This window comes from Tachysurus fulvidraco, chromosome 1 (assembly GCF_022655615.1).
Source record: "Tachysurus fulvidraco isolate hzauxx_2018 chromosome 1, HZAU_PFXX_2.0, whole genome shotgun sequence".
NCBI lineage: Eukaryota > Metazoa > Chordata > Actinopteri > Siluriformes > Bagridae > Tachysurus > Tachysurus fulvidraco.
Genome location: NC_062518.1, coordinates 45,188,952 through 45,215,837, shown reverse-complemented (window position 1 = coordinate 45,215,837; position 26,886 = coordinate 45,188,952). Strand labels below are relative to the sequence as shown.

The window sequence follows — 26,886 nt, the reverse complement described above, 5'->3', positions numbered from 1 at the left end:
GGTAAAAAGTGTTAATCTGTGATCGCCAAAGTGATCTTAATCTATGCGTGTAGGTTCCCTTTTGAGTCTGGTTCCTCTCACAATTTCTATCTCATACAAGCTAAGGGACTTCCTTGTCACAGTCGCCACAGGCTTGCTCATTAGAGATAAATGCAAATAAATTTACATAAAAAATTTATGTTTTGTAAAGCTGCTCGGCCGTTGTTAAATGCACTACACGAAAAAAATTGAAATCACATGAAATTAAATTGACACAGCATTCTGAGTTTGAAAAGTAAACCTAAAATTCTGTTCTACCTGTTCCATCTCTTAGTATCTCTGACAAAAAACAAAAAAAAAAAACAGTTTAATTTGTCCTTTGGACTGGTGTCAGCAAAGCATTATTTTCAAAAAGAAATCTAGGCAAACACAATGGGCTTTTATAATCAATTGTAAAGAACCCAGTGAGCCTCCAAAGGCAAACAGGGCAGCCTCCAGTGCCAAGCTCTCTCTAGAGGCTGACAGGTGGCCTCCAGCTCAGAGACCCCTCCAGAGGTTGACAGGGTGGCCTTCAGGTGGCCCAACAGTTGCTGCCATTCTGGAGCCCAACTTTAGCTTTCCACATGAACATCATAAAAAATGTGTTCATGTCTATGAGCACAAAACAATGATACAGAATAAAAACCAAGCCACAGCCAACATGACAATTTGCTGGGGAAGGTAAGCAATCTCTGTTTGCTGTGTGGACCAGGCCCTCCAGGCCTCCCAGTTTCTGATGTCTGGGAGAGGGTAAAGCAAAGGTCATGCAAAGAAAGTGTGAATCATGTCTAGATGGTGGGAGTCCATGATAGGATAGGGTAAACAAACCCTAGCTGGGTAGATCTCCAGTCCATCCCACTCCTTGTTATATATGATTGCTAAATGTATGTTTGTGCACAGACTTGAGAAGAACACTGTGCTTGTTTCTAATTACTGCTTGTTACTGGTAGACTTTGTGACTGATATATTCATGACATTTATTTAAGACATCTGTTCCCTACTGTTTTCATAGTCTGTGTTTACATTCTCCACACTGCATGAGGCAGGGCATCCAAACTAATTACAAACTAATTACAAGCTAAACTATTGATAAAACCTTGACAAAATGAATGTATGAAATAGTGCAGTTTTTTGCAAGGAGGTCTTTAAATAAGTGACATTGTAACAGGATTGAATAATTCAACTATTTTATTTAATGAATAGATTAAAAACATTAATGACATTACAAATGGCAGTTGGCAAAGAAAGAATTATGTAAAAAAAAAGAAATATAAAGTAATTTCCAAATAACTAATTAGAAATTAATTACTAATTACTTTATAACTAATGCATAAATGCATACTTATACATGTTCTATATGCATGTCCTTACAGTGCTAAAATACATCAATAAGCATAGCTTTAATAATAAAAGGATTTTGCAGTATACAGTAATATATATCTACATTTTAAGAATCGTTTGTTATATGCTATGAACAAACCAAGATATGAGCTTTAAATAGCATGAGAATGACATTGGTCAATGTAGAATATCATAGGCAACCAATATAATGTAGTCTAAGTAAGTACGAAGGCAATATGATGTGACTTTCCTGGTGCTAAGGATTAGCTGAAGGTTGCTTAAAGAAACAGCAGGAGAGTGAACATTCAATAGAAGGCATCCAATAAAGCATTTAAAACTCAGAGCTAAATCTGTAGTCCAAGAGAAGTTCTTCTGTTCTTCTATTGAGTCTTTTATTTTGCCTAGCTCAGGATTTTCATCTGGCCAAACACGTTTTCATGTGTACCATGATGGACTGCACTAAATAATTGTTAAAAGATTGTTATTCTATATGTACACAGTTAAGTGCAGGTATGTGCTTACATATGTGGGAGATAGGTGAAAGAAAGTGCTCATAAGCAAAAGAAAACAGAAGTAACAGAAATAACATGTCATATAACCACAGCTCCATCAGCTCCATACACCGACTCACTGCAGAGAGAGAAATCGATCATATAAATACAGATAAGGAAACCAGTTTCAGGTGTGTAACATCAGATAATATCCCTCTGCCCAGCCTTTCACACTGAACTGTCTCCCTTGCACAATATTTATACTTGAACATGAACTTTACTTTTCAAACTGCTCTGAGTGAAACAATATGAGAGCAGTATAATTGTAACTTAAGTAAATAGCATTTGATTTCACAGTATTATGTACAGTACTGTCTAACAGAAGATGGAAAACACAAATGGAAAAGTCTCTAGCTTGGACCCAGCTAACTAGAAAGTATGGTTTATTATACATATATTATACATAAATTTACTACATGATGACATCAGCTAGTTATTGAGCTTAAAATGCAAACCAGTCTTACCTTGTTGTTCAGGTTCACTGCTGAGTATAAAGTATCAGCATCCACACTGGCTTTGTCTAATTAGAGCAAAAGATCTTGAATTAAATTGGAGAAAAAATTTTAATGTATCAAAATTTAACATGAATTTCTGTACCTTTTTCTTGCATAGACGACTTCTTTGGTTTTAATTCAAGTTGAGCATAAGTCACATCACTACCACTAAGCTCAATGTCAGGATCTACAGAAGCAGAGAACAAAGACATCACACTGATCAACAGCTTCCTAATACATTAGTCATTACAGCATCAGGTCACACCACAGTGATGTTGTCCATTATAGTATTATAGTAAGAGTAGCATGAGATTATCCGTATAATAAAGGACACATGTTTTTGGATACATTTTGGTAGCATTAAAAATACTCTATAAAATGCATATTTAATATAAAATACCATTGTTCCTCTTTGCCTTCTTTTTCTTCATGACCTGCACATAAGTGGCTTCGTTGCTCTCAGCTGCAGCTTCACCTGAACACATGACACTTCTGTGCTTTACAGTATAAAGTAAATCTGGAGTTAAATCTCCTAATGCAAGAGTAAATCACACTTTATATGCAATAAAGCTACCTGTTCCTCTCATATCTGCCTGTTCCACAGTGTCATAAATATGATCACTTCCTACAGAAAACAGAGTAAATATATATAAAAAGTGTAATTAAATTCTAAAAAGATTTTTAAAAATCAATGTGGTAATAAACAGTCATTGAGACAGTGTCTGACCAGCTTGAAGTGGTGTGTGTCCTGAGTGAGAGTCTTCAGCTCCTGATCGGCTCTGATTCAGTTCTGATGTCTGATTGGTTTTCTGCTTTTCTATAGAGAGAGAGACAGATTCTATATCTGTACAGGGTGTGAATACTAATGGAAACTTTTTTACACAGTCTTGAAGATTAGTTACAAATATTAACTGTATGTAATGACAATAACAATTAGATAGTGATTACTGTAGTTTGTTCTGGAAACTATTAATTATATATTGTGCAATCTTCATTTTATGTCATACAGTTTAATCAGGACTCAGTCAGAACCAAATTAATTTCAATGTTTCTAATATTCTAAACAAGATTTAGAAAGTATTTTAAAAAGATAGAAAAAATAAAAAATAAACTTTTTATAAATTTTATATTTCCAAATATCTTAATATTTGATAAAAAGTTAAAGCATTTATCAGACCTCTCTTTATTTTGCAGAACCGCAGCAGGACGATTAATAAAATGATCAGAAATGCCAAGCTCAGTAAAGAAGCTAAGGTTCTACTAGTAGACCTAGAACCTATAACAGAGGAAAGGAAGAAAGCAGGATTTAAGTTTTATTAGTGCTGTACATATAAACTGTGTCATTAAGAGAAAATCAACTCAGAAGAAATGGATTTCTCACGTCTGACTGAGACCCAGCTTTTCGGTGACTCTCGTCTCTCTGAGTGTTTACAGTGGTAGAAACCTTCATCTGACTTTGAGACAGTTTGGATGATCATCTCTCCTGTAGTCTGGTTCTGGAGAACTGTTCCATTTTTATACAAATCAGCTCGGAGGTTTGAGGGATTAGGTGTACGATATAAACATCGTAGAGTCAGAGGATGTCCCTCAGTCACAGGATGGACAGGACTCTCCAGGATCACACCACCAGCTAGAAGAGAGAATTTACACCACTGTTTGATTTCACTGTAAAAAAAAAGTGTCTCTTATTGATAATTTTTTTTCTCCAGTTAGAGTCTCAGAGTTCTGAATATTCTGTAATGAATATTTTTTTCCCTTTAATATTAAACACACTACATGAAGACTCACCATGCACTGTGATGTTGACAGGATTACTGTTTTCTCCAGATTCAGACACACACCAGTAAACTCCAGTGTAGGATGTGGAGAGGAAGCTGATGGTACATGTAGATCCTGTAACTGATCCCCAGTGTGAACAATCTAACACACTCTCACTGTGTGTGTATCGTCTCACTGTCCATCCAGTAGACTTACTCTGGTCCTCACAGCTCAGTGAGAGAGTGTCATTAGCAAAGTGTTGAGTTCTGCTGGGATTGATGATCAGAGAGACTGGAGGAGATTCACCTTAAACACAGATCATTATAATTATTGTAATGTATTATTATGATTGTGTTTTCATTGCATAACTTGAACACATTTACTTTTCATTTAATTACACAGTGCTATATGAATGAGAATAATCCTCTACCAGTGTTTAGGGTTATTCAGCTATGTAAAACATTCCTCAATCAGGAGGCTAAATATAAAGATTTTTTACATCAAACATTGATTATATTCAACATTCCAATAGACCATTGTTGTGTTTTCCTCACCAGTGATCCATAGGGGCAATCTAGAGCTGTATTTTGTGTAAAAGGGTCGTTCTCCTTTCTCTCCTCTACACCTATAAACTCCTGTGTGTTTAAGAGAAGCAGGACTGAGAGTGTATTTGCCTTCAGATCCTCTGCTGCTGTCTGAGAGGAGCATTGGATTAGTCTTGATATTGCTAGGACTGGATCTATTGAGAACATCTCTGTACCATCTGAATGTCCAGTCTGAAGAGGAGTTTGTAACTTTACAGCTTAGAGTCACTGAGTCTCCTTCAGTCAGCCATCTCTGTGGAAATACACTGAGTACTGCCTGTGGTCTCTCTGTTACACAGGAAATACACAATTATTCTTAACTCTGTATATTTAAGTCATACATACACAACAATCTCTCTATGTATAATAGATTGTGTAAGGAGTAAGGAATAGTAAATTAATATAATATTCATAAAGATACAATTATGTAATAAAGTAAATACCTATATAAGTCTAATTGTACTATGTAATTAGAGTAGGCATTAGGAGTTAGTTCATTCTTCTTGTCATCATCAGTCTTGGGTTTATTTATTTTGCTAAATAATGGAATCATCTTCTACTAGTCTGTCATTTATGAGAGTGAATCTAAAACAACATAAATACAGAAAGTTTTATTAAATTATCATCTAATGAGTTAGATAATAGCAGGGGAAGACACGATGAGATTTACTGCTTTAATGTTAGCTGTGTACTATTAATTAAACTGACTCACTATAATTACACTGCATGTGTAAAACTATCCAGATGTTGTTGCCACAGACTCACCTGATACAGTCAGTGTAACTGCATCACTGATCCCTGAGCTCTGAGAGTTATGTCTCTGTCCTTTGCAGGTGTAGTTACCACTGTCAAGGTCTTTAACAGACTTGATACTGAACTCTTGCTTTTTGCTGTCTTTATACCGTTTGCCTTTTCCTTCTTCTGTGTTGAGACTGGAATTATTCTTAAACCAGATGTATGTCCACTCAGTGTCTCCTCCCTCTATGTCACATCTGAGAGTGATATTCTCGCCACTGTACACGTGTTTATCAGGCTTTATGGACAACACAGCTTTAGATTGCCCTTTAAAATAAATGTGTTAATAAACACACATAAAGAACTTTCTTGGTGCCTTAAATAATGTAGACTAAAGAATGTGGCAGAGCTTTCTGACCCACAGTTATGGAACAGTCTTCAACAGTCTCAGGGTTAAAGTCTAGGCTGAAACCTATTTATTTACACATGGTTGTCTCAGATCTAAACAGTCTATACCTTCAGTTTGATATAGACTCAACTTCAAACCTTGAACAATACTTAAGACCCATTTTAACACATTTAACACTATTTGATTCAGTACTATGAAGTTATAGAAGAGTAATAATTTATAGTCAAACTATCCAATGTCACTCAGATGAGGATGTGTTCTCTAAAATTCTGGTTTCTCTCAGCAGCAGCCACACAATGTGTTAGAATACACAGAGAGTTCAAAGTAAAACTAAACATGAGATAAACTGTTATAAGAGAAAAGACTGAATATAACTGAGTTAAAGTGACTTCTGTTCTTCATACCTGTAAAATTGCTTTTTTAAAGAAACTGCTAAACTTTGTATATCAATGTACAAACACATCCTTCTCAGTTCTAATTCAAATTAGAAATACACACATAAATAATAAATAAAAAAAGAAATAAATTTAAATCAAATATATAATATATATACCTTTAGCATGTGTTTCTGGACTGAGTGAAATCAGCACTGAAACAAACAGAAACACAGAACATGATGTAAACATAGAAAAGATACGGTGTATGACTGAAAGCAGCACAGCTTTGACAAACTGAACTCATGTAATAAAGGATTATGATATACTAATTTGCATAATTTATAAGTTATATGGAAAAGATTAAAGTAAATGTCATTTACAAAAAGCAATTGAAAAATATTAATCAAGAGAGGGCTATAAAAGTATTTGTGTAAAATCTAAAAAAAAAAAAGGTAATAGACAGAAGTGTGTTCACATCATGCATGTACAGGAGCCAATTAAGTCAACTTAAACAATTCCATTTCACGTTATATCCCCTTTTTTTAAGCAAACATAACAATAACATTAATTCTCTTTGTTTTGTCTTTTTCTATTTATTGTTGTTCCAACAACCACAACCACAACCTTCCATCATGATTCCACCAAGCCCATAACTGCTGTTGTCTGCATCAATGACTGTTGGCTAGGCAGGTCGAAAAACTCTTAAAACAAAATTATCTGCTTCACGTCTGAATCACTTGCCTTTGCGGTGGCCGCCAACATTGGCCACACTCTGACTTGAGCAGTTTGGTAAGTACAGCCCAGTGAAGTCATTGAAAGATATCAGTTGCTGATGTAATGCCAAATGTTAGCCATTTAAAAGAGTACCTACCTAGAGGTGTGATAAAGGTGGTCAAATGAGCTATTTTCATCTAGAGGTATTTGCCAAAATCTACTTTCTGCATCTAAACTGAAGAAAACTGTACTCTTGGCTAGCTTAGGGAGCATATCATTCAAGGGAAGTAAGATGAACTTTTTGCGTTTCACATTCTCATTATTTTCAAGTTCACACAGATTCTTCTCTTTCCATTTTTCTTTATTTCCAGAACCATAGACATGCACTCACAGGTGCCCACTCAGTCGGGTCAGTTACTGTACTTTCTCAATTATGCCCACTGATTCCATCCTTTTCAGCTCCCCTTCTACTTTAGGGAGTAGGGAAATGAGGACCCTCTGAGGTGCAGCTGTGCTGTATGGTTGTGCACCTTCTTTCAGGGTGAAACTCCTTTTAATGTACCCATGCCACTAAACATATTGACTTCACTGATCTGTTTGTCTTGAGTTCTATATTCTACTTAACTGTTTGATTTGCTGCTTTCTTTGTTCCCCACTCACTCCTTTCCTAGTGTGTCATTAAACTCTCTCTACATCTGCATTCAACCTCTCAGAGTCTCTTTCATGACTAATGCTCTCTCACACCATTTAAACACTTCCTTCTGCTAAACACGATTCGTTGATTTAACAAAAATAGAAGCAAAACAACTGACTGTAGGCCTCTGTACAGTAACTTCCCCATGTGTGCACTTCATTGTGGAAGAGAGCATGCTGCACGTTCTGCATGATGCAAATTGTACTTCTTCAGGAAGTCCAAGTGTAGCTCTTAATTAATAAAATATTGCACTCATAAAGAGTGGGCAAGAACATAATGAATTTATATTTCTCGTCTTTCCTGAACACACTCTAGTACCCAGGAGTCTCTTCTGCACATACCCTGGCCTTAATTTTTTTTTTGTACTTAGATGGTTAAATTTTTTTGATGAACTTTGTGTACAATACTTAGTAGTGGTATTACAGTATGTTTCTCCACCATACTTAGGGTAATTTTTTTAAAAGTCAGTTACAGTGTCTCCCTCACACATCATTTTCACACCTTCTGCTGAAAACTTTGCTGAACAACAATTTCCACCTTGTCTCTGCTCACAGGCCTTTAACATCGTCACTGCCCTCTGTGTATCAAAGGCTAATTATGTGTTTTCTTCCAGCAAAGTTGCTTTTAACACTAATAAATTATATAACCATAACAGTATCAAAAATGAAAATGTAGGTTATAAGGCATTTTCTCAGTATGACTAGTTAATGCTAACATGGTTTTGTTAAAACACTTCGGTGTACCGGAAACACCAGCAGAAGCTCAACACAGCAGCTAAAGACATTTCAGTCACAAAAATAACTTCCACTTATCAAAGTACAAATGCAACTCTTTTCTTTTATCAGATCAAATGATTATGAAAATTTGTCACAGAGCAGCAGATGAAAGCAGGACAAAGAAGATAAGGTACAGATTCCAACATTACTGGGTCTTTAGATGATTTAAACCCTGTGTTTTAAACTTGCCCTACTTGTACTCTTACCTGTTGAACTATCATAGTTACTGAGAGTATTTACACATCAAACTAAACACTTCTCATATCAGATATGGAGACACTGATCCACCTGAACAGTCATGATGAAGTACACACAATGTCCTAATCACACAATAAGCTCATCACTTAGGACATTCAGACTGCAGATGAACAACTTTATACACCATCACTCACTCTAATGAAGACACAAAGAGAACATTTACTCACAGAGCATCACAGGCAGTGAACTGATCTCCATCCTGTCAATCTAATGACTGACTGACTGGCAGAGCAGAAGTGTGTGTTAAAGCCTTACCACTTCCTCTGTTCTGTTATGCTATTTCTATTTTAGTGGACACAGATACCAACTTGGCAGTTTTTTTCATGTAACACATTAAAACTGATCTGTTAAGACTAACACTTGGCACAACATAGTATACCCAAATAATTGATCTGACTAGCAATGCATAAATGTTTTGTCAAGCTAATATGTTAGAGCATCAGCAGTACTGTTTTTATTTATTTAAATTTGAATGCAATGCAAAAATAGTCCTTTTAATCCAATTTTTTTTTGGTTTGTAAAGTTTGTTTTTGTATGTTTTTGAATGAATTCATTGTGCATTGAGGTTGAGATACATTTGTAATGAGGTCAGACTTATTTACATTAAAGTTCTAGCAGACTAGGGGTGTGATGATGTCTAAGGCCTGTGACTCATGCTGTGGTGATGCTTGGTACTTGACTGGAGATGATTTTATAATCAACATTGGACACTTTGTCACCTGTGTAGCTCCTCTACAGCATGAAGAGCAAGAAAATACACAATGCAGATTTTTCATTAGGTTTGAGTCTTCTTGAGACACATTGTACAGAAATGTAAAAGTAGTGTGGTAATAGACACATACTGTAGTTATAAACAAGTATAACCCTGCTAGCGTGGTTAGACAGAGAAAGAGATTAAAATGTGATTAGTGTTCTGTGGTATGCTGAGGAAAATGCAATTAATGTAAAGGAAAAAATCCTGCAATGACCACTAGGTGTCAATGTGTGCATACTGTTGTTAATAAGCTCTCATCTGTTACTGTAAGAGAAGCAGAAGAGTTCTTTGGCTAAAAAGGAAGAAAGCCCATGCAGTGCTTTGTGAGGCTGAAAGACCTTAATTTTTTTATTAAGTCATCCAACATTTATTAAGTTGGCTGAACTTTGCACAAGACACTACATTTTTGGATTAAGATGGGATTTATTTTGTGGTTATTTTGTACAAAAATGTGGTTAACAAGGTATTTGAAGGAAATAAGGACTGCAGAGAAACCATTATAAACAGATAAATAAACAAATAAATAATTAAACAAACAAACTATGTCTACAGGAACTATTGGATCACTGACAGCATTTGATGTAAAGGCTCAGACATTCAAAGAGTATTGTATGATACTGGAACAATTTATTAAAGCAAATAAAAAGATAAGGTTAAACAAAACCAACCTTCTCAGTTCCACAAAACCAACTGAAAGAAGCTACCAGTAGCCCAGTGAGATAGTTCAGAGATTTAGCTTACACTTCAGAACAAGGAACTCTATAGAAAATGTTTGTTGGTAGTGAAAACTAGTGTGGAAAATGTTCCAAGTTGCATGATGGGAATTTTATTTCAAGGTTTTGGTAGAAATGACAAGGGAGATACAGCTTGTAGGCTGCTTTGTTTACTTGTTTGTATATTCTGAAAAGGGTCAGTGTATGTGAAACTAAATTTCTTGCACACATGTGGCTGTCAGAGGTCATGGGTAGCAACCATACTCTTTCTTCAAGTTGATACTGGAATACTATATGAGACTATATATGAGCTCAGGCATGTACTCTAAAAACAATGGTTGAGGCAACATTGGGATCATTGATGAGGACTGTTAGGAGCCCAAACATATTAAGTGCTTGGACAAGTGACCATAAATCTTATACAGTACACTCATGATGGAGCATGTGTTGTTAAGTCAAGAAAATTATATACAGGTAAACCTAATAAAAAGATATGCTATTGGCAGGAAACTTTTACTATCATTTTAGTTTAAATTTAGACTGACAAAATATTGGTTTGCCAAGATTATATTAACTTACTATAGACTATGAATTTTCAAATAGAAGAGATAACAGATAAGCATTTATTTGTTAACAAAATATTTTTATTCTTTCATCACAATTTTATAAATTAAACATGTTAAATAAAATAGTATGTCCCTCAGTAATTTCAGTAAAACTTCTCTGATAGTGTATTGTTTGTGGTAATGTTAAAGTAAACAGTTCAAGTCAATTGTGTAAGAGGCATGATGATCAGTGGTGCTGAGTTTTTACCATGATAATTGCGTGAAGGACTGAAGAATGGATAAAGTTTCTCAGTGAAAGTCTGAACAGTGAAAGAGTAAATAAGAGACATGTCATCAACAGCATAGAAGGAGACCAGACCTGCTTTATAATCCACAAACACTCCCACCTTCTGGGGAGCCTGTTTCAAGGAGAGGGGAACAGGGGGAGAATCACAAGCCTCATATTTAATCTTGTTTCTCAGCCACACCGTCCAGTATCCATTCTTAGGGCTGGTTATTATTTGCCCTTTCCTGCTGACAGACTCTTGGGCCACTCCTAAATCCCACTTAGTAATCCCACTAGACCTGCACCTTATAGTAAAATCTCCCCGAGGAGAATCCTTCCTTTCCCAGTACACAGGCACAATAATCAAACCTCTCTGGGTTATGAAGGAGATTCTGTCACAAGTCTCCATGTCTTACTTGTTTCCCATCTTGAGACAGGATGAGTTCAGGATGAGCTGTATCAGGATCCAGAGTCAGAGTCACATCCACTGAAAGAAAGAGACACAATTGACATTCATTTTATTACATTATATAGTGTGTGACATACTCTGTGTGTGTGTGTGTGTGTATATATACATACATATATATATATATATATATATATATATATATATATATATATATATATATATATATATATATATATATATATATATATATATAAGATGAAGCAAAGCTCACACACCTGCATATTGCTGAATTCTTTTCAGATCTGTTTGAAGAAGAGTAATCAAATCAGATACGATATATATGGTTGATAGAATCAAATTAGTAATCAAATTAGATCTTATAAATTATTATTTAGTTATTTAAAAGAAAAACTAAAATAATTAGTTAGTCAAAAGGCGTGAGTCAAGAGTACATAAATTGGAATTATTTGGTTGTTGGTATTTTAATTTAATTTTGTTTGTTTTTTGAATATGCAACATTGAACTTTGTACTGAAGCCAGCCACTAGAGGGCATCAGAAACTAGTCATTGGAAGAAGTCAAGGATTCACTGTTTTTTTTCCCTTTTTGCTGTTTTCTTTCAAATGTATTTTTGGAACCACTGTAATAAAAAAGAAGTGGAATTAAAGTAAAACAAAAGTAGCTGTGTTGAAATTCATAATAATTATATTCATGACGATTTCAAGAGAATAAAAAGACCCATCAGAGTTTTTAATTAAATCTTTTCATTCACACAAAAGTATAGCAAATTCTTTAAAGTTAATCTGATAAGGAACAGCAAAGGAAATCAGTGTTTCAGTTTTGCCAGATATAAACACATTTCATTTCACAGTTTATATGTTTATATCATCTAATATTTGCCCAGAGAAGTTTACACAGACATTACTGAGCACCATCACTCATCGCAATTGTGTCAGTTAAATTGCCAGTGAACAAGACCTGAGTTTGTGTATCATATTAAGAATATCATGGTGTACAGAGGACTGTACGCTGCCAATATGGAGCATTTTAATTATAAAATAATGTAGGCCTTGTATGCAATGTTCTTCAAGAAATGTAAGTTTAACATTTAAAATTAAATGACCGTCACAAATAATCTTAATGACAACCATGTAACATGTTCTTATCAAAGTCAGAAAACTGGCCTTGTTGAGAGACTCCAGAAGTTGAGACAGAACTCTCCTCAACAGCTCCACACTCTGTTTACTGGTGAAGTGAAGTGAAGTGAAGTGACATACGGCTAAGTATGGTAACCCATACTCAGAATATGTTCTCTGCATTTAACCCATCCAAAGTGCACACACACAGCAGTGAACACACACACACAGAGCAGTGGGCAGCCATTTTATGCTGCGGCGCCCGGGGAGCAGTTGGGGGGTTCGGTGCCTTGCTCAAGGGCACCTCAGTCGTGGCCGGCCCGATACTCGAACCCACAACCATCGGGTTACGAGTCAGACTCTCTAACCATTAGGCCACGACTGCATTAATTGGTGCAGTCTTTTTGAATAAAATAAGTATATAGTTTTTTCACCCATTAAGAAGTTGGATTATTGATAGGACCTGGTGAAGACTTTTTTGCATTCTGAGGTGTTTCTGAGAGAGAGAGAGAGAGAGAGAGAGAGAGAGAGAGAGAGAGAGAGAGAGGGGGGGGGGGGGCTCTTGATTAAACTTGGTAATTAAACATTAACTAGTAGTGATAATAGACATAAATATCAGTATATAAGTATATATATATATATATACGTATATATATATATATATATATATATATATATATATATATTTTTTTTTTTTTTTTTTTTTTTTTTTTTTTTTAATGATTCTAAACATGTAACATATATTCATTTTTTTAGAATTTAACCAGAGTTGTTCAAGCTCTTTGGTGGTTTTCAACTGAAATGACCTGCATTTTCAATTCCTAACAGCTTTAAACTGTACCTTTCATAAAATTACACCATGAAGCCACTCCCATTGGTTCCTTTCAAAAATAAACAAAACAAACAAAAAAAAACCTTAATTACAGATTTGTAAAAAATTCATAAAATTCATGAATTTATGAAATTCAAATCCACAAAATCATCAACAGCCTGTTTTATGATCTAAACAAAAAGATAACAGGGTTATTTTGCAGGAATTGTTGATCTTATTATAAGCTATAATATCTAATATAGTCAATAAATTATCAGTTTATTTATTCATGATCTGTAACTGTTTATTCAGGAGTAGTTGTTGATCGAGATGGAGTTATGTCTCTCTTTTCTTTAAAAGACAAAACTGTTGGTCAGTCATTTACATTGATAAATATGATACATCATTACACAACAAATATTTACACTTTAAAATAGACAATAATTTCCTGCCAGCACTGTGCCACTGAGACATGACAAATGACAAATGGCTTGCGTTTATACAACCACCTCCGCCTCCACTACTGAATGAACTTCCCTGATGTGTTTACTCCATAGATCAATAGTAAAATAGTCACCAAAAGCACAGACATGACAACTGGACAATTTTTTTCATTACAATCCCAGATATTTTTCCATCAAGTTTCACCAAAAGTCTTAGATATCCCAATATGCATTGTGTTTTCTGGTGTTTTATTTTGAATCAGTTTGCTAGCCCAGAAGCCTGATCATTAATAGTGCAATCAGTAAAATAAGAAAACAGAGATTATTGTCAAATAAATACTAAAATGTACATAGATATATAATTGTCAGACAAAATGTGTACATGCTTCACCCAGTTCACTGTGTTTGGATTAATTTATTCTTGCCATAATCCCAACTAATCTGCCAATCTGATCTGTGTAGTTATATCTAGTAATTCAACAATTCATCAGTAAAGCAGGAACTAAACGTTTTTTTGTTTGTTTGTTTGTTTGTTTTTTGGCTACATTTAACAGTATGTACCTGCAGTGCTTTTGGTGCTTAAAAAAACATTGGAGACTGAAAATGAATACTCTATGTGAGAAACATTAAATATCTCACAGTGACCACAAAGTGTTCTTCACTACATAAGTGATAAGACACGTTATTCACACTTATGTGTAAATCTGCTGTTATAGTCAAACTGATGATTAGATCGAGTGCATTAATTCAGACTGGAGAATTTAACTGTCAGGGAGCTCCCTGATTCTTCTCCCGTGCGGGCCTTGCCCGCAAGGAGTTGCTTGCCGGCTTACTAATTACACACACCTGACTCTCATTACACTCTCATCACACCACCATTTATATACCCCTCTCACACCCTCACTCACTGTCCGTTAATATCTATGGTACGGCTGTGCATTCCTTGATGCTCCAGTGTGTATTTTCAGCTTCGCGCTTCTCCTATGTGCTCCCCAGGATATTACACAGACTGCCCTTCATTTCTACTCAGGACTTTGTGGGCCGCGCTTTCTGCGAGTTACGTGTTTTTTGGGTATATAAACTCTGTTTGCTTTCACTCCGGCTTCCGCATCTGTATCTAGCATAACAGAATAACGGACCGTAAGAAAAAGAACTAACAAGAAGGAAAGGACCATCCGGTCTTACCTGACAATGGAGAACCGACCCAGCACCTCCTCCGATCCGGTTCGGGATCTCATCACCGCGCTTCGAGTCGCCTTTCCATCCACCGTGGCTCGTCCTGACCCCCCTGCTATCACCGGCAGCCCCATGGCGCTCCCGGGAACTTTTTCGGGAGAAATTTCAGTGTGCCGTGGCTTCCTACTCCAGGTAAACCTTTTTATAGAGATGCAGCCGCAGCGCTTTCCTTCCGAGCGGTCCATAGTAGCGTTCCTCATCTCACTCCTGTCCGGAAGAGCGCTAGCTTGGGCTATCCATCGCTCCAGCTGTGTTCCATGGGTTCATGAATGAAGTGGTCCGACCCTACCTACAAAAGTACGTCATGGTTTACATTGATGACATTTTGATGACATCTTGAACCTCCATGAGCAGGTGCAGTTTCTGGGCTACGTCATCAGTGCATAGGGAATACAGATGGACGAAAGGAAGGTTAAAGCAGTAAGGAACTGACCCATCACAGAGACTATTAAGGAGCTCTAATGCTTCCTGGGCTTTGCAAACTTCTATCGTCAGTATATCCAGGGTTACAGCCAGATCACCGCTCCCCTCACTTCTCTCCTCAGGGGTAAGGCACGGACCCTGAAGTGGACCTAGGAGGCCCAGGGGGCATTCAGAGAGCTCGGCCAGTGCTTCTGCTCTGCCCCATGTTACGTCATCCAGACCCCCGAAGGCCCTCTGTGGTTGAGGTAGACACCTCCTCGACAGGAGTGCGAGCTGCTCTTTCCCAGCAGTCAGGCACCCCACCACAGCTCCGTCCGTGTGCCAGGGGAGAAGAGGACAGTCCAGCTCATTAAGGCGCTTTACTGGTGGCCGAGGATGGCAGAGCAGGTTACCCGCTACGTCCAGGAGTGTGCCACCTGCGCAATGGCCAATGTACCACACCACCTGCCCTTCGGCAAGTTGGTGCTGCTCCCTGTCCCTTCATGACCATATATCGGCAGGGTCTGTCTCCAGAAATAAAACAAGCTATGGCGGTATTTGAGGACACTATTGGATTGGAGGACTTCATTAAGAAGCCCATTGGCCTTTCTCAGAGGCTGGCGGCGTGCCACCCCATGTTACCAACCCCAGGGGTCCCAACAGGACCTACTACCACCTCAGACACCGAACCTATGCAGCTCTCAGAGACTGTCCCAGAGGGAGAAGAACAGACGCCTGGCGTCTGGTGAAGGCCTGTATTGTGGGAACCCAGGTCACTCCATCGCCAGATGTCCCACGCGCCCAGCTCGAGCAGAGGTGAGTACAGTAGAATTTCCGAGAAACATATCTACTCTGTCTACAATCACCTTGACACTTCTAACTCCTGCTCTCTCTCTTTCCATGGATGCTCTGGTGGACTCCGGCCCGGCGGGGAACTTCATCTCGCAAGCCTGCCTCACCAGCTTATGGCTCCCCCGAGAGAGGGTTTCCCAGGACTTAGCCGTCCAGACCATCCAGGTATGCCCACTGAGTCAGGGCTGGGTCAAGTTCTGTGCGCCGGTAGTGACTCTACAGGTGGGACTGTTCCACCAGGAGGAAATCTGGTTCATGGTGCTCGACGATTCCACCGTCAACGTGATCCTGGGAAGGCCTACCCCTTCTACCCCTTTCCGCTCCCGAACATCGAGCGATGGAGGAGTATGTCCAGCAGGCTCTCCAGCAGGGGTTCATCACCAAGTCATCCTCCCCGGCTGCTTCGAGCTTTTTCTTTGTAGGGAAGAAGGATGGGGGCCTGCGTCCGTGCATAGACTACCAACAGCTGAACTACCGCCCAGACCTCTCCTTTCCCTTACCCTCTCCCGCTTGTTCCAGCAGCTCTCAAGGCCCTAAGGGAGGCATGTGTGTTCACCAAGCTCAATCTCAAGCTTTCATCACGCCCTCCGGACACTACCAATATCGGATCATACCGTACGGCCTATCCATCGCTCCAGCTGTGTTCCATGGGTTCATGAACAAAGTGCTCCGACCCTACCTACAAAGGTTCATCATGGTGTACATCGATGACATCCTGATCTACTCCAAGAACCTGGAGGAGCACCATACCCACGTACGTGAGGTTCTAGGGGCACTTCGTTCCCAACAGCTCTACCTTAACCTCTCAAAGTGTGAGTTCCACCGTGAGGAGGTGCAGTTTCTGGGCTACGTCATCAGTGCACGGGGAATACAGATGGACGAGAGAAAGTTTAGAGCAGTAAGGAACTGGCCCTTCCCGGAGACGATTAAGGAGCTCCAACGCTTCTTGGGCTTCGCCAACTTTTATCGGCGGTTCATCCAGGGGTACAGCCAGATCACCACTCCCCTCACATCTCTCCTCAGGGGTAAGGCACAGTCCCTGAGGTGGACCAAGGAGGCCCAGGGGGCATTCAAGGTGCTCCGCCAGCGCTTCTGCTCCGCCCCCATGTTATGTCACCCAGACTCCCGGAGGCCCTTTGTGGTTGAGGTAGATGCCTCCTCGACAGGGGTGGGGGCCGCTCTCTCTCAGCGGTCAGGCACCCCACCACAGCTCCATCCATGCGCCTTCTTCTCACACAAGCTCTCTGCGGCGGAACAGAACTACGACATCGGAAACCGTGAGTTACTGGCAATAAAACTTGCACTGGTTAGAGGGCGCAGAGCACCAGTTTACCGTGGTCACTGACCACAAGAATCTCCAGTACTTGCGGGAGGCCCGGAGACTCAATCCCATCCAGACCCCATCCTTCCTCCTTCGATCATCGTGGGGCCTATTGTCTGGGACGTGGACAGTGAAAGGGTGCCCCGAGGGTGCCCCGAGGGACGTGTCTTTGTCCCCACCTCCTGCCGTCGGGGGTTAATCCAGTCGGTCCGTGAGGGACCAGGCACGGGCCACCCGGGAGAGAGGAGGACAGTCCAGCTTCTTCAGGCGAGTTACTGGTGGCCGAGGATGGCAGAGGAGGTGACCCACTATGTCCAGGAGTGTGCCACCTGCGCCATGGCAAAGGTACCATGCCACCTGCCCGTCAGCAAGTTGGTGCCGCTTCCCGTACCTCAGCACCCCTGGTCACACCTAGGGATAGACTTCGTGACCGACCTGCCACAGTCAGGAGGTAACACATGCATCTTGGTAGCGGTGGACAGCTTCTACAAGGCCTGCCGCTTGGTGCCTCTGAAGGGCCTGCCCACAGCCCTCGAAACTGCCGAGGCCCTCTTCCACCATGTGTTCAGGAACTTTGGTCTCCCGGAGGAAATAGTTTCAGACCGTGGGCCCCAGTTCACGTCTCAGGTTTGGCGGGCTTTCTTCCAGCTCCAAGGGGTGTCGATCAATCTGACGTCAGGGTACCACCCGCATTCTAACGGCCAGTCGAACGTAAGATTCAGGAGCTGAACCGATATTTAAGGACTTACTGCAGCCAGGATCAGGGGGATTGGGCTCGTTTCTTGCCCTGGGCAGAATATGCTCAGAACTCGGTCCGCCAGGACGCCACGGGCCTCACCCCTTTCCAATGCATGCTGGGATTCCAGCCGCCCCTGTTCCCATGGTCAGACGAGCCTAGCGACGTGACATTGGTGGACACCTGGTACCGGGAGAGCCACCGGGTCTGGGAGTCAGCACACACCCAGCTGCGTCGGGCTCTCCGACACACGCCGGCACGCTGATGCTCGGCGTCTAGAGTCTCCTCATAACCGCCCCGGGGATAGGGTGTGGCTCTCCACGAAGGACCTGAAGATGAAGCTGCCAAGCCGCAAGCTTAGCCCCAGGTTCATTGGGCCTTTCAGGATCTCCAGGAAGATCAGCGACATTTCATACCGGCTGGAGCTGCCGTCAAGGTACCGCATACACCCCACCTTTCACGTGTCCTTGCTTAAACCTTGTGACTCATCTGTCTCTCGCCCTCCAGGTGACCTCGTGGCGCCCGTCCAGTCGGAAGTCATGGCTCAGCCTGGCGTCTACGTGGTGCGGGAAGTCCTGGACTCCAGGCGGCGCGGAGGTTGCCTCGAATACCTGGTAGACTGGGAGGGTTACGGCTCAGAGGATTGGTCATGGGTGGCCTGGCAGGACGTGCTGGACCCAAGTCTGCTGGTGGAGTTCCATGCTGCCCACCCGCACCGCCCGGCGCCCAGGGCTAAGGGTTGTCCTCATCGCCGGGTCAGGGCGTCCGGTGCCACCCCTGGGGGAGGGGGTGGTGTCAGGGAGCTCTCTGACTCTTCTCCCGTGCGTGCCCCACACGCATGGAGCGGCTCGCCGGCTTACTAATTGCACACACCTGACTCTCATTTCACTCTCATCAACCACCAAATATAATCCCCTCTCTCACTCCCACCCACCGTCAGTTATTATCCATGGTTTGGCTGTTCATTCCTCTTGACTCTCGTGTTCGTGTTCAGCTTTGTGCTTCTCCTAAGCACTCCCCTGGGTATTACACCGATTGCCTTTCTTCCCAATACTCTGGACTTTGTGGGCCGCGCTTCCACCGCGCACCACCGGATAACACAGACTGCCTTCCTAACTCTGGACCTCTGTGGGCCGTGCTTCCACCACGCACCACCAGATTACTCTACTTCCGTGTTTTCTTGCAAATAAACTCTGTTTGCTTTCACTCTGGCTTCCTCCTCTGTGTCTCGCATAACAAATGGACCCTACATGTCACCAGAGCTCCTTCAACCTAAAGCAGTTATGATCTTACTGTATACTCTGGCACTGAAAAGACAGCTGCAACACAGCTATAGACCGCTATTGTAATCAGTAAATGCGGAAGTAACGCATGCTGTTTTCAAACTGGGAAAATTAATTAATTATTTATTGATGATAATAATAATTACAGAACAGATTTTATGCAGCCAGATTACTTAATGTTTCTAGTTATGTAACATCTAGTTAGAGTCTAATTGTAGTTAGCTAGCTAGAGCAACACTTCACTAGTACCATAAGCCTATGAAATCAGACATGAGGTGTTAGCTGCATTAATATCAAATATCAGATATCAGATATCAGGTTTCAGACTTACATAAATATCAAATAAACTGCAATTAACATGCAAAGTTTATGTTCTGTGATTTTATTTCTTTATAAATTTAACAACAGTTAGTACAAGTTTAGTGCACTAAAAAAGTGAAAAAGTCAATGGTAGCCAGCTGAACTACAGTAGATATAATGGCTTGCTTGTGACTGTCAAGGTTACGGGTCGCCGTGCTGTGCACGGCACGGAAGTAGAAGTGACCACTAGGGGATGACCCAGAAACAAGCTTCAATTCAACTTTAAAGCATCAAATCCTCCAAAAACACGAAAAAATCTATTTACCTAGTAAAGTTTATACTCTCAATAATTTTTTAAGCCCACACACAAAGCACAATATGATTCACAGCCTTCATACAATTACAAAAAAAATTTCGGACAAAACTGACCTAGGTGGCGCTAGACCGGTTTTTCCCTTACCTTTAGACGCGTCTCTTTCTTCACTGGGGTAATATATTCCAACACAAATAATCCACAAAAATCCACACAGGCCCAAGGAATTGAAATCTGTAAAAAAAAATCTGTAACTTTTAATCCAAAACGCTCTGGTCGCGCCACAAATATTCCGTTAGTGTTCTGAAAACTGGAAACAGAAGTGCACCATCATCTTGTTTTGCCGCTCTAACTCCTAATTGGGATATTCAAAAATTCAAAGTCTACGTCATATTTATAGCCCAGGTCCTAACGAATCAAATAAGCCCTCATTTGAGCCAATCGGTGTATGGCAGAGATAGACAGCTGGGAAGCCAATGGTGGCATGACCTAATTTTTGGGAACTCGCTTTTGACTGACAATTACTCCTTCCAATAGCAATGAAATGGGCTGGGACCTATACAGCCGTTTAGCCAACAAGCAGACGATTCCAACGGTATATGACATGCATTACCTTCTTTGCCTGTGTCTGCGTGAACTGGATGCGCAGGAGAATTCTTGCGTAATCCTTGACCTTTTGTCGCTCTCACAGCTCAGGGTGTCAAGTTACAGGCCTGTTTTCACACCAGAGTGATAGAGAGAGAGTCTAGGCTTATTTACGGCTTGTCAGACTGAGCCTGCAGCCTTTTATTTCAAAGTTATACAGTAAACAAATACACAAAAATGCTGCACCAGACGACCATGTCCGTAGAAAAATATTTTTATTGAAGCCATTTTTGGGTCTTTTGACTTGAATTTTTTTTGGTGAAAGTCAAGACATATGGCTATGACTCTCAGTTGTTATTTGGTCCCTAACATGTTCCAGAAAAATAAGATTAATCAGTTTATCAGGTAAACAACCCAGGCGGAAATGAAAACCTGCATTCAAACCCCTGTAACTTTGTGCCAGTAAGGCCTAGAATCAATCTGAAACTAGTTTCTGAAACTAGAGAATCTCTTCTTTCAAATGAGACAGGCTTACCCCTGTATGTCAAAGTATGTGGGAGCTGTACCACTTTTTGTTGGGTAGGTCATGTAGGTGAAAAAGCTGCAAAAGGGGGGCAATGCTTAAAGGGGTTAAATCAGTACTAACGCACACCATTCTGTCATTCCAAGTCCCTGAGTAAGTTGTTACTATACTAATGGTAGCATATTATGGCATACATGGAGTTTAAGAAACAAGAAGTATGTCACTATGCTTTTGGCTTCACATAACCAAGTTTTGATGAGAATGGATCTCACTGAAATGTTCAACATGTGTGATGATCAGTGATTATTTCTACCTCCATCACTGAGGAAGGGGCGGAAGCTTGGGCAGAGTTTATGAGTAAAACACTGACCAGTGAAAGAGTAAATATGAGACATGGCATCAACATCATAAAAGATCAGACCTTTATTGTAGTCGACAAACACTCTGATCTTCTGAGGAGCCTGTTTCAAGACGAGGGGGAACATGGGGAGACTCACAAGCCTTGTATCTAATCTTTAGTCCAGTATCCATTTTCCAGACATACTATAATGCTTCCTTTCTTGTTAATGGACTCTCGAGCCACTCCTAACATCCACTTGTCTTCCAACTGACTAGCACCTTGTATTAAAATTTCCCGGAGGAGAATCCCTCTTTTCCCTGTACATCAGAAAAACGATCAAATCTCTCTGGGTTATCTGGGAGAATCTGTCGCTTTCCTTCATGGCTTACTTGTTTCTGATCATCAGAAAGGAGAAGTTTAGAATCTGCTTTGTCAGGATCCAGAGTCACATTGACTAAAAGAGACACATAATAATATAAACTAGTTACAGTATACTATACAGTAGTGAATATGTATAGATTATTGTCATGTGATCAATAAGAGCTCACACACTTACATATTGCTGAAATTTTTTCAGCTCTTTTTGTAAAAAAAAAAATAAAAATAAGATTTTTTTATTAGATGAAATTATTAGAATAAATCCGATCAGTCATATGGTAAATATTGGTATAGAAAATAGAAAGCAGTAAACATTCATATCAAATGAAACACTGATAAAAAAAATATATACCATTTTTTTCACACAAAAAAATCTATTTCTTAGATATTTGCTGTATTAATTTTATACATTCCTGGTTCAGAAGAAAAAAAAAACAAATGTAGCGATTTTGGCTTGCGAAGCAAGGTAAATATTTATAAGTAACTATATTGTGTTATAGTGACTTCTAAATATTTTAACCTAAGTTGAAATTAACGGTAATGGAATTAACGTTACACTTATTTGGTCTGTTCGTCCGGCGAACAGGCCGTGTAACCTTTATTGATTCTATGAAGGCAGTATCTTCCCGGCCAAGAAAGATTCGCTTCCCTTTTACTTTATACCGTAATTTAAATTAAATTAACTTAATAGAGCATGTAATTCAGACCAGATGTTGCAGGTACCTTACTCAGAGACAATCACTTGTGTAACAAAAATATGGCATTTGATGAATGAGACAAACACAACATAAAACTAACTACACAAACAAACAAAATAAATAGGGAAAATGAAGATGAAAATAAAATAAAACAAAATAAATTAAAATTGGGGAAAGGGAGGAAGAGACTGGAAAGAAGAAATTAGAGAAAGGAAGGAAAGGAATGGCAAGCTTAGACTCAAAAATTAATCACACCCTAACTGGGAAATCATCACAGAAACTTAAATTCACCTCAAGACACAATACAAGGTTCACACTTAAAATATGCATCTAAATTGGTTGGTAAAGGAAACGGTTACTTGCATTGGCTTACTGCACAAGAGTCCGGAAGCAACAGAGAAATCTCTGAAAAGTCAGTTAGGGTGGGGTCAGACGTTCTTCCAAGTTCTCCTGAATATCAGAATAGTTGTCGTTCTTGGAAGTGAAGCTTGCAGGAACTTCTTTGAAAGAAGGTGGAGTCGTCTCCAAGCTGTTCCCGAAAGTCTGACCACGGATTGGTGGTGTTTGTGACAATTTAAAGGTCGTGAACTCCACCCATCTTTGGGGAGATGACCAATACTTCGGTCAAGATTTCGGAGGGAAAAAACTCCCTTTGTTTCAGGTGTCTCTGGGCGTGGTTTAGCTATCAAACTTTTAGATGACTTTAAAGTTTTATCCAAGGTGTATTAAGACAGTATGGCACCTTTCGTGCTCAAATAATCGCCACATCGCTGTTTGCTTTGCGGATGCAGCGTGTGGTGTACAGTAAGTGTCCATGATAGAGGGAAGAGAGACTCCAATGATCTTCTCAGATACCCTCACTATCCGGTGCAGGGTTTTGCAATCTGAGATGGTGCAGGTCCCAAACCAGACAGTGATGCAGCTGCTCAGAATGCTCCCAATGGTCCCACTGTAAAAAGTATTCAAGATGGGGGGAGGGATATGGGCTTTTCTCAGCCTTTGTAAGAGGTAGAGACACTGCTGGGCTGTCTTGGTTGTGGAGCTGGTGTTGAGTGACCAGGTGAAGTTCACCGCTGGATAAACACCAAGAAATTTGGTGCTCTTGATGATCTCTACAGATGATCCGTTGATGTTCAGGGGACCCACCACGGTCGTGTCATCGGCGAACTTGAAGATATGGCTCAATCTGTGCATTGCTGCACAGTCGTGAGTCAGCAAGCAAATATCACAAATTCAGACTTTTCTCAGACAGTTTATTTGCATTGTTTAATACAATTATTACAATTACATTTATTTATAATACTTTGTTTTGGAATTTAATATTTATACTGTCTTTGAAATATGGACATAAAAGCTATTAAAATATTTGCCCTTTTATTAACATACTGCTTTTTATTTGAACACAACTGTGTGATGATGTTCTATCAGGGTTTTACAGTGAATCCACTTCACTTCATAAATAGCTTGTTATTGGCTGCATTGTTAACTTCCTGATTTATTTACAGTGTTGTATTAGTCCTGTACATCAGTGTACCAGTGTGTAGACATGCAGAAAGAGTAATAACACATCTGTTTGATTCCTCACTAAGCCAGAGCTTGAGACCAGGGTCTCCATGACCCTCTTAAATCTCTCATAATGTATTTACTGTGTTCTCTGAAAATTAAAATGTCATACATGTATACGACTGTCCCATCATGTCCAAGCAACATCTCTGACATTTTACATTGAAAGATATCAGTAGCTGATGTGATGCCAAATGTTAGCCATTTAAAAGAGTACCTACCTAGCGGTGTGATAAAGGTGGTCAAACGAGCACTATTTCCATCTAGAGGTATTTGCCAAAATCCTCTTTCTGCATCTAAACTGAAGAAAACTGTACTCTTGGCTAGCTTGGGGAGCATATTGTCCAAGGGAAGTAAGATGAACTTCTTGCGTTTCACATTCTCATTAAGTAATTTTAAGTTCACGCAGATTCTTCCTCTATTTCCAGAACCATAGACATGCACTCATAGGTGCCCACTCAGTCGGGTCTGTTACTTTTTAGATTATGCCCATTGATTCCATCCTTTTCAGTTCCCTTTCTAATTAGGGAGTAGGGAAATGAGGACCCTCTGAGGTGCAGCTGTGCTGTATGGTTGTGCACCTTCTTTCAGGGTGAAACTCCTTTTAATGTACCCATGCCACTAAACATATCGACTTCATTGAATTGTTTGTCGAGTTCTATATTCTACTTCACTGTTTGATTTTCTGCTTTCTTTGTTCCCCACTCACTCCTTTCCTAGTGTGTCATTAAACTTTCTCTACATCTGCATTCAACCTCTCAGAGTCTCTTTCATGACTAATGCTCTCTCACATCATTTAAACACCTCCTTCTGCTAAACACAATTTGTTGATTTAACGAAAATAGAAGCAAAACCACTGACTGTAGGCCTCTGTACAGTAACTTCCCCATGTGTGCACTTCATTGTGGAAGAGAGAATGCTGCACGTTCTGCATGATGCAAATTTTATTTCTTCAGGAAGCCCAAGTGTAGCTCTCAATTTAAAAAAATATTGCACTCATAAAGAGTGAGCAAGAACATAATGAATTTATACTTCTCGTCTTTCACAACAATTTCCACTTCCACTTATCAAAGTACAAATGCAACTATTTTCTTTTAGCAGATCAAATGATCATGAGAATTTGTTCCTGTAAAGATCAGCAGATGAAAGCAGGACTAAGAAGGTAAGGTAAAGATTCCAACATTACTGAGTCATTTACCATCATTAGATGATTTAAACCCTGTGTTTTAAACTTGCTCTACTTGTACTCTTACCTGTTGAACTATCATAGTTACTGAGAGTATTTACACATCAAACTAAACCCTTCTTATAACAGATATGGAGACGCTGATCCACTTGAACAGTCATGATGAAGTACACACAATGTCCTAAATCACACAATAAGCTCATCATTCAGGACATTCAGACTGCAGATGAACAACTTTATAACCCACCACTCATTCTAATGAAGACACAAAGAGAACATTTACTCACAGAGCATCACAGGCAGTGAACTGAGCTCCATCCTGTCCCTCTAATGACTGACTGACTGGCAGAGCAGTGGTGTGTGTTAAAGCTTTACCACTTCCTGTGTTCTGTTTTTCTATTTCTATTTTAGTGGACACAGATACCAACTTTGCAGTTTTTTTCATGTAACACATTAAAACTGATCTGTTAAGACTAATACTTTGCACAACATATACCAAAATAATTGATCTGACTAGCAATGCATAAATGTTTTGTCAAGCTAATATGTTAGAGCATCAGAAGTACTGTTTTTATTTATTTAAATTTGAATGCAGAGCATAAATAGTCCTTTTAATCCATTTTTTGTAAAGTTTGTAAAGTTTGTTTTTGTATGTTTTTGAATGAATAATGAATAAATGAATTCATTATGCATTGAGGTTGAGGATACATTTGTAATGAAGTCAGACTTATTTATATTAAAGTTCTAGCAGACTAGGGGTGTGATGATGTCTAAGGCCTGTGACTCATGCTGTGGTGATGCTTGGTACTTGACTGGAGATGCAGAAACTTCATAATTAACATTGGTCAATTTGTCACCTGTGTAGCTCCTCTACAGCATGAAGAGCAAGAAAATACACAATGCAGATTTTTCATTAGGTTTGAGTCTTCTTGAGACACATTGTACAGAGATGTAAAAGTAGTGTGGTAATAGACACATAGTTATAACCCTGCTAGCACAGTTAGACAGAGAGGGAGGTTAAAGTGTGATTAATGTTCTGTGGTATGCTGAGGAAAATGCAATTAATGTTATGGCAAAAATCCTTGAATGACCACTAGGTGTCAATGTGTGCATACTGTTGTTAATAAGATCTCATCTGTTACTGTAAGAGAAGCAGAAGAGTTCTTTGGCTAAAAAGGAAGAAAGCCCATGCAGTGCTTTGTGAGGCTGAAAGACCTTAATGTGTTTATCAAGTCATCCAACATTTATTAAGTTGGCTTAACTTTGCACAAGACACTACATTTTTGGATTAAGATGGGATTTTTTTGTGGTTATTTTGTACAAAATTGTGGTTAACAAAGTATTTGAAGGAAATAAGGACTGCAG

The 26,886-nt window shown here is 39.6% G+C and overlaps 2 protein-coding genes across 3 annotated transcripts; both read right to left on the bottom strand.

The window, feature by feature from the left end:
- Window positions 1–4,893: 4,893 nt before the first annotated feature.
- On the bottom strand, window positions 4,894–8,925 carry LOC125138524 (V-set and immunoglobulin domain-containing protein 10-like). 2 transcript variants are annotated; one of them, XM_047799996.1, is made up of 5 exons: window positions 8,877–8,925; window positions 6,444–6,479; window positions 5,512–5,808; window positions 5,190–5,331; window positions 4,894–5,034 (listed from the first exon to the last, which is right to left on the bottom strand). In XM_047799996.1, the coding sequence occupies exons 1-4, from the start codon at window positions 8,905–8,907 to the stop codon at window positions 5,318–5,320; spliced, it is 378 nt and encodes a 125-aa protein (XP_047655952.1). In that variant the 5' UTR covers window positions 8,908–8,925; the 3' UTR covers window positions 4,894–5,034; window positions 5,190–5,317. The 2 variants fall into 2 exon arrangements, with proteins under 2 accessions (XP_047655952.1, XP_047655950.1); XM_047799994.1 differs by lacking the exons at window positions 4,894–5,034; window positions 5,190–5,331 and having other exon boundaries at window positions 5,339–5,808.
- Window positions 8,926–9,000: 75 nt separating this feature from the next.
- On the bottom strand, window positions 9,001–25,839 carry LOC125138512 (E3 ubiquitin-protein ligase TRIM21-like). Its single transcript, XM_047799961.1, is given in 4 exon segments — window positions 9,001–11,302; window positions 11,304–11,494; window positions 11,692–11,718; window positions 25,809–25,839. Coding segments are annotated over 4 exon segments (612 nt in total). The 3' UTR covers window positions 9,001–10,939.
- Between the last annotated feature and the right edge of the window lie 1,047 nt (window positions 25,840–26,886).